Source organism: Barbatula barbatula (assembly GCF_947034865.1).
Source record: "Barbatula barbatula genome assembly, chromosome: 2".
In the NCBI taxonomy this organism is placed as follows: Eukaryota; Metazoa; Chordata; class Actinopteri; order Cypriniformes; family Nemacheilidae; genus Barbatula; species Barbatula barbatula.
In genome coordinates, this window is record NC_136767.1 from 7,710,952 (window position 1) to 7,723,213 (window position 12,262).

The following is a 12,262-nucleotide window of genomic DNA, read 5'->3' on the forward strand; positions in this document are numbered from 1 at the left end:
TGAGATATTTGTTCAGATTCTTTTCAGTTCTAGTTTAATTTATATTTATTAAACTATTACTATTACTATTACAAACTAAACTATTACAACATTTTTAATCGCAACGGTTCAATATGTAATTATTCAGAATTCTTAGCCAAGCATGGAATTCCTGTCACCTGTAAAGAGTTTGCAACTGTGGCTGATGCAATTCCCAAAGCAGTTCTTATGCTTTTTAAAGGTTTTTCTTTTAAATCATTATCTTGTCACTCTTTGAACCTATATAAAACATTTGCTTTTCTTCCAATAAAGCTAAAAATAAGAGAATCCGAGGTTTATTTCAGCAAGACTTGGTTTCTTTGCCATATCTAATTTCTTAATGTAATGTAATTGTAAATTATATCCCCTGGAAAAAAGTTTGGACTTTATCACACAAATACTTAATAACAAACAAAGTGAAAGAGGAATCAAGGTATCTTCCGATCATTCCATATCCGTTTTTAAATAAAAAAAAATGAAAAACGGTTTTACAAAAAGTTGAAATGTTATATTTTTGTCACATATATATATATATATATATATATATATAGTTTAAACTTTAATAATCAGCATATGAATAATTAATAATGCCTGTATTTCTACATGCATTTGCTACAGTAGGCTACTTTTTTGCAAACAGTTGCAAATGTCACAAACAGGGCAGCAAAGACACCGCAAAGAGGCGCAAATGTGTTCACTAAGAAAGGTTAGGCTATTCAAAACTCTGAATACTCTATTTGAGTCTAATATGACTCGGGACCCTTAGATACAATTTTCGTAGCGGTCGGTAGGCCTACTGTGAACGGGAGCCAACTCCCGACATTGTTCTAACACATCACAAGTACAGCCTGATCTGAGGACTAAATATACAGGTGCTGCATGTATATATGTATACAAAAATCATTCAAGCTGTAATGTTAGGATGGATAACAGTGTTAGTTCAAAGAACGATATGTCTGATTTAAACACTGGTCCTTTATTTGCATTAGTTGCGCACGCATTAACAGGCACAGATTACCGTACTCTTGTATAAATGTGGACTCAGATTATCTATACATGGGAACTCAACTTGTTTACAATTTTCACAAAGCAGCTGTACATGAAAAACTAAGAGGAAAGTGACACAGACACAACGCACAAGTACACGCACACGCACACACACACACACACACACAGCCAGCTATATACGCAATTTATATATTTACTTCGGTCATGTACAGAGCTGTACATTTCAGAAATATGTTCTGAATAGGCTTGTTAACTCTTCCCTTGCTAAAGATCACATGTCCTGCTAGATACCATAATAGTTTGTGTAAATTGACCTGATGACTGTTGCTGCTTTGCTGCGTCTTTGCTCCTCCTGTTGGTGACATTTGCAACTGTACTGTAAAAACGTACTGTAGCTCGTGGTTGAAAAAACATGCGTTATTCATTATTTCATATGTTCTATATTTAATTTTCCCAGTTTAAACAAAATATAGAAAAAAGGTCATATTTAAGATACCCTGATTGACTTGGCACGCGTGAATTGGGTAAAAACCTGACATGTGTTGCACCAAACAAATCAAAATACTATAATTTGTTGTTGAATGAAAATTACATTTTTATTTATTAGTTTATTTATTGAGAAACATAGTTTAGTAATTGATTTATTTTACCTCCTCCTTTGTCTTCACACTCCTTCCCACTAGGTGGCGGAAATGCACCGAAAGCAGGTTTGCCAACCGGCATATAAAAACAAAGGAAGAAGAAGGAGCGAATTTTACACGTGTGAGCATTTGCAACGAGCTTAACGAACAGGGGCATTTCATTGTAAATCCTACTGTAATCCTACCGTTATTTTGTTACTATGAAGAAAATGAAAAAGAAGTCGGTATTACCTGAAGCTCAAGACCACAAGGTTTGTTTTTGCCGTTTTTTTTATAACTGTATAACATATAGTATCATTAAAATGAACAAATTATTTTTAACATTAAAGCAGAAACCTTATTCTCTCTCTCTCTCTCTCTGTGTTTCTCTCTCTCCTCTCTCTCCCTGTGTGTTTCTCTCTCTCTCTCTGTTTCTATCTCTCTCTCTATATACTTATATCTTTAAATATGAAGTACTAATAGCGATATGGTATGGTAAGGTACAGGTAACTTTGAAAGTTCTATCTGACGTTTAGTCATAATTGAGTTACTTAACATTATTCTGTGAGACTTATTAACATTATATGATTGGTTTTCTAAACTGTGTACCGTTTTAGGACTTTTTCCGATCTAGTCGAACTCTTACTTGAGCTGATCAGCACTTAATGCGCACGACAAGACCAATAGGCGTAAGCTTTCTTCTAGACTTTTTTATACTATTCTTCAATAAATTCTAAGTGGTTTACGCGGTGGTGCAGTGCTTATTATAAATGATTTATCCGTGCACGCCATTATTTATTTCTTGTGATCTTTAATCAAAAACAATTAGCTCATATCTCCCTCTCAACAACAACTCCTCACCGCATGACGTACGCATCCAAAAAGAGGTAGGACAATACTGACTGTTCAATGGCCAGGCATTTTACCCTTTGCCCCAGGCCCAATTTGCAACAAACCAATCAAAAAGGGAAGGGCAAATAAAGCATTTTTTCTAATTTCACAAGCAGTGAATTTCAGTGTTATTTCAGCTTTAAGGCTTTCCTGCACTAGAATATTAAGCACTGCCTTTTATGCTTAACTGAACAAGGAAAACAAATATTTATCTTTAGATATAAAACAAATATAATATAAAGCATTAATTGTAACTTTTTATTCACGTCAACACAATACAATAACTTCAAAGCTATAAGCATTTGAACACAAATATCAAAATCCCAGCTTAAAATTTTTTGGTTACCAAAACGTTCCCCTAACGTTAGTTTTTTGTTCCCAAAACGTGACCCTTAACTTGAAGGGAGGAGACTGGTGTTTTTTGTGTATGTGTGCTTTCAACTATTTATTTTATTTTATTTAGAATAAATAAAGAAAAATGTTTTTATGAATCATGATTTGTTTGTGAAAGCATTCGTAAAAAATATGACATGTGTCTGTTCAGCGCTCGCTACCTCCAATTTAGAAGACTGCACACACAGCCTGTATCACACAAGTCTCTCTGCCGTGTTGCGCGTCAATAGAACACATAGATAACTGTATATCTCAGTTGAGAAATACAAATTTCATAATTTTCAGTTCAAACTAGCAACAAGAATTAGAATTGCTCAAAGTTTTCAAATTAAAATAAAATGTTATAAAATTAAATAGCATTAACATCTTTGCATTACTGAATTAAATTAACTTAAAATGTATATATTCTCAACAGCACAGTACAGGTATTATTTCAGGCACTTTCTTGCAGGATTTCACTGAACATATCAGACAACAAGGGTGCATGTCCCTCATCTGATGCAGAGAGACGAGTCTTTTTTTTCTTTGCTATGATCTCCTGCGCTTTGCGCTTCTCCGTCTGCACGCTGGTTCTCTGCATACATCGCGGCCTGGAACGCGATGACCTACTTGCGATACAATTGACGTGAATCGCGCGAGTTGAAAAATCTGAATTTGGGAATATTTGGTGCGTCCCTAATATAAAGGTTATTAATTGATTTGCATTTCAGTCAGTGAAGTAAGTATCTGATCCTTAAGCAAAACATACCAGGCTTTCTCCAGTATGTACAGAGGTAAGACATTTCTGATAGTTGGTCACCAGGTTTGCGCATGTGTCGGGATACATTTCAGTACACTCCTCTGTGAATCTTTAAGATTTCTTATCTCTCGCTCAGCTGATTGGAGTTTTGGCCTCCACAGATGTTCTATAGGACGAGGGTCTAGAGACTGGCTAGGACATTTAATGTGCTTCTCCTTAAGCCATTGTTGGGTTGTCTTGGCAATATGTTTTGGGTCTTTGAAGATGGGTCGTGGATGTCCCTTTAATATGACTAGAGCCCGACCGATATATCGGCCGGCCGATATTATCGGCCGATATGAGCTAATGGCATTTAAATCGGCATCGGCGTTTATAACGGCCGATAAAACATGAGAAAAAGAGTCTCATGCTTCACTCATGTTATGAGTGTTGCATAGTTTGCCCACCAGAGGGCGGTCTGCAACTCCCCAGTTGACAACAGCGGCGTCGTTCGAACGGGACGGCCGAGACCTTTCCAACGAGCCCGGCCACGCATCGCTGCGACCTTCCCTCGCGGAGATACGGACCGAAACGTCGGCCGTTTTCAATCCGGAAATGGCGCCTCTTTCCCGGATCGGCCGGCCCGGCGAGCCGCTAGCTTGAAACTCGGCTTCTTCCGCCGGGTGCTGGCGGTCTCCGAGTCCGCCCAGGTCAGCCCGCTGCTCGGGCAGGTCCCCCGGGTGAATCGCGGGACTAGCTGGGACTCTCTTAAGGTAGAGCTGGCGAAAACAACTTTGTCGTTCGTCATGTGAAATGATTGTAGATTTAGTTCATACACTGCATATAAAAACGGTGTGGTAGTTCTAGCTAACGGTCCTATCATTATCACTTCTAAATATTCTGTAACATCACTTACAGCCGCTAATGCATTGCTATATTAGATTAGCCACAAAGCTAACTAAAACCATGTTTATCAGTGGAAGAACGCGAACGTTAATAAGAGGTCAAACTATAACGTTAGCGTTTAACTTATTCTAAATATATCTGCAGTGTTTCCCACATAATGACCGCGTATCTGTGGCAGGGGGCGCGTGTAGTAAATGACTAGAAGTTATGTACAGCGTGCCTCGAAAAAACAACTGTTACGTTATTCTAACGCTAATCAAGTTAAAGTTTGCCTGTTCATTCATTCCTGCCAATATATAATAATTAATTCCTGCTCATGCACAGACAGTTGTGTAAGGTTACAACGTTAGGGGAACGTTAACTAAAGGTTACAACGTTTTGAGAACATTCTACATTGTTTTAATTATATTTTGGTATTATTTATTTATTTTATATTTATTTATTGTATATGTAGCTATACATTTAACTTATTTTAATTTTATTATGGTTTTGTGGAATATTGAATTTGTTTGGTATAGCTCTTTTACTTTAACTTTAACTTATAATTTATTTACAGTTCACACTGTTAAAACCAGCTTCAACTGGAAGTAAATAAAAGTGTTAAATGTTTAAAACCAGACTGTTTTGTGATCATTGAAAAATATATACTTTAAATGTGCAATTGTTTAGTCATTGAGACTGTAATCTAAGGCTTTTTTTAACATCCCTTCTGGAAAATGGTTTATACAGCCCACATACCTAGAACAGGCAGATATTTTGATATTGAATGTTGTGTAAGTGCAGTTTATAGGAAATGGGTCTAATATCCAGTTTATTTTCAAAATCAAAATATCGGCTTATAAATCGGCTCTTTTCAAGTTAATATCGGCATCGGCATCGGCCCCCAAAAATCCATATCGGTCGGGCTCTAAATATGACAGTGATCTAGTTAAGTGGAGGTTCTTGACTAATATTTAACGGTACATGGGCTGCCCCTCAGGTCCTCAATGCAGTGAAGTCATCCTCTTCCCGAGCAGAGAAATGCCCTAAAGCAAATGTGCTTCTCTGATGGGATGGTGTTCTTGAGTACATAAGTACATTTTCTTCCCGTTTTACCACAGCACTTTCTCCAAAGCCATTTTCCAAATCATTTTAATATTCATTGTCAAACTTCAGAAAGAGCCAGGCAGGAGGACCTTGCGGGTGCATCAGGATTTCAATATATTGTGGCATAGCATGTTACCAATGGTTTGCTTGCTAACTGTGGTCCCAAGCCGTCTTGAAATCATTAACAAGCTTCTTCCGTGGAGTTCTGGGCTGATCTTTAACCTTTCTCATGATCCTCTTTGCCCCATTGGGGAAATCTTGCAGGGAGCTCCAGACCAAGGACAATTGATAGTTATTTTGTATTTCTTCTATTTCCTAATAATAAATAATCACACTAACAGATGTCTCCTAACCAAGCATCTGTCTGTAGCCTATTCAAGGTTTGTGCAGGTCTACAATCTTGTCCCTGACATCCTTTGAACTCAATTTGGCCTGGATCATGGTGGAGGAAAGGTTGAAATGAAAAATAAAGATTCTGATGGCAGACATCTTTTATATACATAACCGCTGACTTGGAAGTACTTTCTTAAAGTGACAGGACTAATCTGTGGTCCATATAGGCACATAACCAACCTGTGGAGCCAGAATTATTATTGATGCTAGGGGATCAAATACTTATTTCACTGAATGAAATGCAAATCGATTTATAACCTTTATATAAAAAAATTAGTCTAAAATGGTAGGTTTATTTTAACTGATAAAGACCCTTCATTTCTTTGTAAGCAGGCAAACTTACAAAATCATAAGGGGATCAAATCATTATTTCCCTCACCGTATGCTCTGCTGTGTTTGCACGTGAGATGTGCGCTCTGTAAAAGGTCTGAATTCTGCTCTGGCAGTTCTTCTGCCTTATTTGTTAAAAAGATGTCGCGTTACTATATTTAGTAACGTTACTAAAACGTTTTTTTTTTTTATCGAATAGGTAACAGATTGATTCCATATTCATTGCGAATCGATTTTTTCCCCCCACCCCAATAAATAAAGTTTACAGGCTTGATACCTCCATGCCGATGATGGTCCCTGTTTATTACTGTTATCCGAGGAAGATATTTAATCCTGCTGATAACCACCGCATGTAAATATTTTTTTCTTTGTTGTTTCATGGTCCGTGTCTGTCTTGTTTAGCTTTGCATTGCATTTGCATCAATCAGATCAACTATGTTACAAACAAGCACAACAACAAACCAACTTCACTCAAACACGTAGCTTTGTCTAATGCACTTGCCAAACTGTATCGCACGTGTTCTATACTGGTAAATTAAATGTATTATTTTACCACAGACTGATTTTTCTGTAACACGTACAATATATGTTGCACTGACATGTTTTATAACTTGCACTGTACCACCCTGATCATTTAGAAATTAATTGCATTTATGTATGTATTGAAATCAAGATTTTTTTATTATTAATCGTACAGTCGCCATTTAAATATTTAAGGGGATTTCAATGTTTTCCATTTAGAATACTGTTACAATGTTCCCTAAAAGGGAAGGAAGGAGGCGAGAACCGGCGAACATTTAACAAACTTTAATAAACAAACTATAAACACGGAAGTAAAGACCGGCAGCCACCTCACGGTAGACTGCCGGCCATAAACACAAATGTAACGCATGTCCGGGCCCGGTCCTCTCTAGTCAACAGTCCTGCAGCTAGTCCTCTTACTGTGTGTTCACACCGAGCGCGAATGCGGCGCGGATTGCGCGAATGAGGCGGCGCGAATGACGCGAATCACGCGAATGACGCGAATGACGCGAATCACGCGAATGACGCGAATGGCGCGAATGACGCGAATGACGCGAATTGCGCGAATCACGCGAATGACGCGAATCGCGCGAATGACGCGAATTGCGCGAATCGCGCGAGTTGAAAAATCTGAACTTTGGCGGAAATTCGCGTCGCGTTAACCAATCAGGAGCCTGCTCTAGTAGTGACGTAGACGACGTAGCGAGCAGAGGCAGAAACAAAATGGAGGAGAAACTTATCTCCGTGTGTGGACACCCGGAGCTTTACGACACTTGTTCCTATTTTTATAAAAACAGGAATAAAAAGGCCGTCATCCAGGCGCAGCTCCTGGAGGAGTTGGTGAAACTCACCAAGCTGGGTGCGCCTCCGAAGGATCGGGTGGACCCAGACACGGCGCCGAACTTGTTTACGCCGTTTTTCAGCCTTCCATAGCACATACAGTGCAGCTATCCTCTCAACGTAATCCATGTCCGCCATTTTGCAATGAAGTGAATTTCACGCGCGAATGACGCGAATAGCGCGAATGACGCGAATTTCACGCGCGAATGACGCGAATTTCACGCGCGAATGACGCGAATGACGCGAGTAAACACAAAATGTTCAAGCGTCCAACTCCTCGCGAATAGCGCGTTTTTGACGCCTCATTCGCGCTCTATGTGAACACACAGTTAAGCTCCTGATCTCCTCCGCGAGATGCGGGGCCGGTGTGCACACAGCTGATTCCAACTAGCCTCAGGGCTCTTGTCTAGGGATGCACTGAATATTCGGCCACCGAAAAGGCCGAAATGATGTGATGACGCAAACAGAAACTGCGACCTGCACGTGCTTGTCTGAAGCGAAAGTCTGCGGTGTGGACGTGGACGTATTTCAGTAAATCTCGTATATACTCTTATAGAGCTTTAAATGGACACTTGTACACTTTGTGTTTATGCGCATCATTCGCGCGTGAAATTCGCGTCATGGGAGGTCCTGATTGGTTAATGCGGCGCAAATTTTCAAGAGTAGGTCATCGCGATCCGGGCCGTGATGTATGCGGAGAACCATCCGCGTGCAGAAGGAGATCATAGCGGAGAAAAAAAGACTCGTCTAGAATAGTGAAGTCTATTCTGTTCTTAGCCTTCTATAAATGTGACTAAGATTGTAACCTAAATATTTGCATGATTTGTAATTGATTTATTCTTTGAAACTTTAATATTAATTTATGCAATTGTAATGCCTTGATTTTAGTAAAGTTAGTACAAGGTAATATAAATTCCATGGTACTAATAATTAGTAGGGATGAGCGAGTACAGCATTATCTGTATCTGGATCTGTACTCGGACTGGGCGGGGCCTAACCTGGAAGTGGGCGGGGTTTAACCCGGAAGTGGTCGGGTTGTCTTGAAAGGGGCGGGGCTTTAACCAGTATGTTATTTTTAATCATGCAATTGCTAGCAGACGTTAAAAAAAATTAGATGACCAGCGGAGGGAGGGAGAGAGAGTGTGTGTAGCTAATTAATTTGAAATATTATAGTTTTATACGTGAAGTCAAAAAACTGGTTAGAGCCAGTAGACGGTAAAAAAAAAAAAAACTCAGATGACCAGCGGAGAGAGAGAGTGTGTAGCGAATTAATTTGTAATATTATAGTTTTATACCACTAATTCCTTTATTTTTTATGAAATACAGCAAGAAAGTGTCAGACACTCAATGCGTGAAGTCAAAAAACTGGTTCGAGCCAGCAGACGGTTAAAAATGTAAATGTAAAAAAAGAAAAGAAAATCTCAGACAGGCAGAGACACAACGCTAGTCGCGTTCTACCAAGCACCACGTCTGAACAAACCCCACGTTTACCAGAACTCTACTGGTTAATAAGTACTGCAAAAAAAACGAAATAAAAAACAAACCTGAAGCTGAAGAAACCCTAAACGTTAACGGAAAAGACCCGCGAACCTGAGTGACTGAGGGAGAGACCGAGAAAGAGAGCTGTTCTCTTCTCAGCATTCTGTGTGTGAGTGAGTGAGCAGAGCGGGACACAGCAAATCTGTATGTGTAAGGGAGGGGCGCTTTGACTAGCCTATCACAGAACGCAGACACAGTCAGCTACCCAATGAGGATTTTTATTCCATCCGAGCACAGATATTGACTCGTATTACTCGTATAATACTTGTACTCGGCAAATATGCTTTATCCGTACCGGATACTCGTTTCAGCCGAGTATCCGGCTCAACTCTAATATTTAGCATAATTTATTTCAGTTTTCGGCCTTGGTTTGCTCGTTTTTGGTTTCGGCCAAGAATTTTCATTTCGGTGCATCCCTACTCTCGTCCCGCTTTCCTCACCACAAATACATTTAGGGTCTTTGTCTTTTATATGTACGAAGTTGACTTTGTGGAATAATTACAATCCTAGAATCAGATGGAATCACCAGATCCAACTCCAATTAAAGAGCAAGAGGAGAAGAGTGTGAAAGTGTCTAAGGGCCCTAAACGTCAAGCAGAAAGCACATTCTCAGATAATGGAGTCTTACAGCCACTCAAGATGTCCAAACAGGAGCTGTATAAAGCCCCCACAGTGGAAGAGTTTAACCAACTTAAGGAAGCTGAAAATCTTTTTCACTGCAATTTGTTAAAAATGCAGGTAAATGTGTCTTAATCCATCTATCATGTTTTACTACATATGTATTTCTTAGCTTTATTTGTATTATAGCACCTGCTGTTTCTACATGTGAAAAATATTGTATACAGTTCTAATCATGCATTCCTGAATCTAGTTAACATTGCATATTTGTATGTGTTCAGATGGATGAACTCTTGAAGGAAGTAACCCTAAGTGAGCACAGGAAGAACTTTCTGGATTCTTTTGTGCAGCAGGTCACACACCTCTTGCAAAGTGTGCCTAAATCTGAAGTTGTAGAGGTTAGACATTAGTGGATCATTTGAAATAAATTTGGTAATTACAAACGATTACAAAAAAACATCTTTAATTCTCTTCTGCTAGATGGAAAACCTTTCATGGTTGTCAGGTGTTGAAGTCCCATTCCTCTTCATCCCAAAAATTGCAAAAGGAAAGTTTCACATGGAGCCTCCTGAATCAATCAACCTGGTGGGCAGTTATCCACTAGGCACGTGCATCAAACCCCAAGTCTCTGTGGATTTGGCTGTCACCATTCCAGCTGTGAGTTAACTATTACACTTCTAAAGTTCCTGTTTTGTGTATGCAACATATTAATAAATAAATTATGCGGTTTACGGTTAAAAAAATCTTTTTCACATACCGTGCATTACTGTTACTCCTCTGTGCCCCGCCTTTCTGAAACGCATCGATTTTTACAAAGATCATTGTTGTGAAAAGCACAGTGTGCTCTGATTGTCCAGCAACCCAGCGTGATGTTATTTGCAGAACGCCCCTTACCATATTCAGAACATCAGCCTTCAAAGCACTTTAACAGTTGATAATGTCACTGGTTCCGTGTGAGTTCAAGCCCGAATATGATCCAGAAAATGCATTTGACCAAGTGCATTTGGCCAAAACTATGGTTTAACAATTAGCTAACTACTTGAGAAACGTTTGATGGTGTGTGTCGACGCAACGCAACAGTCAATAAAACTTTTTTTTGCATCCAGCGGGGACATAGTTACTGAATATAATGACTTGTATTTACTTTTTCTTGTAGCATCGAGCTGTAGAACAGCCAGAGGATACGAGGCTGAATCAAACCCTTGATGGATTCAGCCTCGTAAATGTAGAACAATTTCTGCAAATAGTGATCGTAGGACCGACAAAAACCTTAAGTTTGAATAGTCAGTTGCAAATTCTTTAATAATGAAAACGTACTTGCAGGCAGTGAGTGAAAAGCGGTAGACTGTCCTTACGATGTTAGATTTGCCTCACTTTTTAGAAATAGCCTTTGTCTACAACCAGGTGTTAATGTGCTGCACACACTCGTATTTTGTAGTTGTGCTGTTTTGGAACATGAATTTAATTTTAAATAAAATAAGTACTGTTTACCTGAGGTTTAATAAATATTCCTGAGATTAATGATGGTTATGTTTATTAATTGGAAACCAATTTAAAATTAGTTTTATTGTAATGCATTTTATTTTCTGAAGACTCTGTTACACCCGATGGATGCCATAAACCAGAAGTATCCTCAGAAGAGAGCGCTGTATCTGGCTGGTCTGGTGCAGCACCTCATGTCTACGAAAACTGTGGGTTCACTGCGCTACTCTTGTCTCCATGGCAACCGTCTTCGACCACTACTACTAATAAAACCCAGAGGTATGATTGGTATAATAAAAGCTTTTAAAGGAATCACATAACACAGTAATATTTTTGAGATTTTAACATGTTGGCAGTTATGAACTTTGTTTTTGGAGAGTGTCGTTGTTGATTTTATAAAATATAAGTCCTCCAGGTTTATTTAATATCAGTGAGCGTTTTTGGGCCCATCCTTTGTTGTTTTATGAACATAATCAACAGAGATCTTTATTATGCTTCTGCCCCTTTAAGAACGAGTATACAGATACGGATATAAATATACTGGTTACGTTAACGAAACGTTCAGCTTTTTTTAAGGGTACTTGCTGATACAGGAAGTTTGACATGCATTAAACGCATGCGATTGATCAGATTAATGCAACATCTGTTTTTTCTGTCATCATTGTCTGGTGTTGCATTACATAATCACGCTCTTATTCATATGAAGGCCTTAAAACTAACTTTATTAACAAAATGTGGACTTTAAACGTAATCAATTAATATGCTCTGTATCACATATAAATGTCCTTTCTCATAGTAACATTGAGTGTCCTAGATAAACTAATATTGACTCCAGTCAATCAGGCTATTTAAATTTAATTAATAAAGACTTAATTTGTTACATTTTATTTAGTCACTT

At 38.7% G+C, this 12,262-nt stretch overlaps 1 protein-coding gene across 2 annotated transcripts in view; it reads left to right on the plus strand.

Annotated features, from left to right (window-relative positions):
• The first annotated feature begins 1,747 nt into the window (after positions 1-1,747).
• nol6 (nucleolar protein 6 (RNA-associated)) overlaps positions 1,748-12,262 on the plus strand; it is a 76,136-nt gene continuing 65,621 nt past the window's right edge. Inside the window, exons 1-6 of one of the 2 annotated variants that reach the window (XM_079447910.1) lie at positions 1,795-1,918; positions 2,121-2,141; positions 9,775-10,002; positions 10,164-10,280; positions 10,363-10,539; positions 11,475-11,643. In XM_079447910.1, the coding sequence (XP_079304036.1) occupies positions 2,139-2,141; positions 9,775-10,002; positions 10,164-10,280; positions 10,363-10,539; positions 11,475-11,643 (694 nt within the window). In that variant the 5' untranslated portion in view covers positions 1,795-1,918; positions 2,121-2,138. Of the gene's footprint in view, positions 1,919-2,120; positions 2,142-9,774; positions 10,003-10,163; positions 10,281-10,362; positions 10,540-11,474; positions 11,644-12,262 lie in introns of both variants that reach the window. The other variant, XM_079447909.1, reaches the window with a different exon arrangement.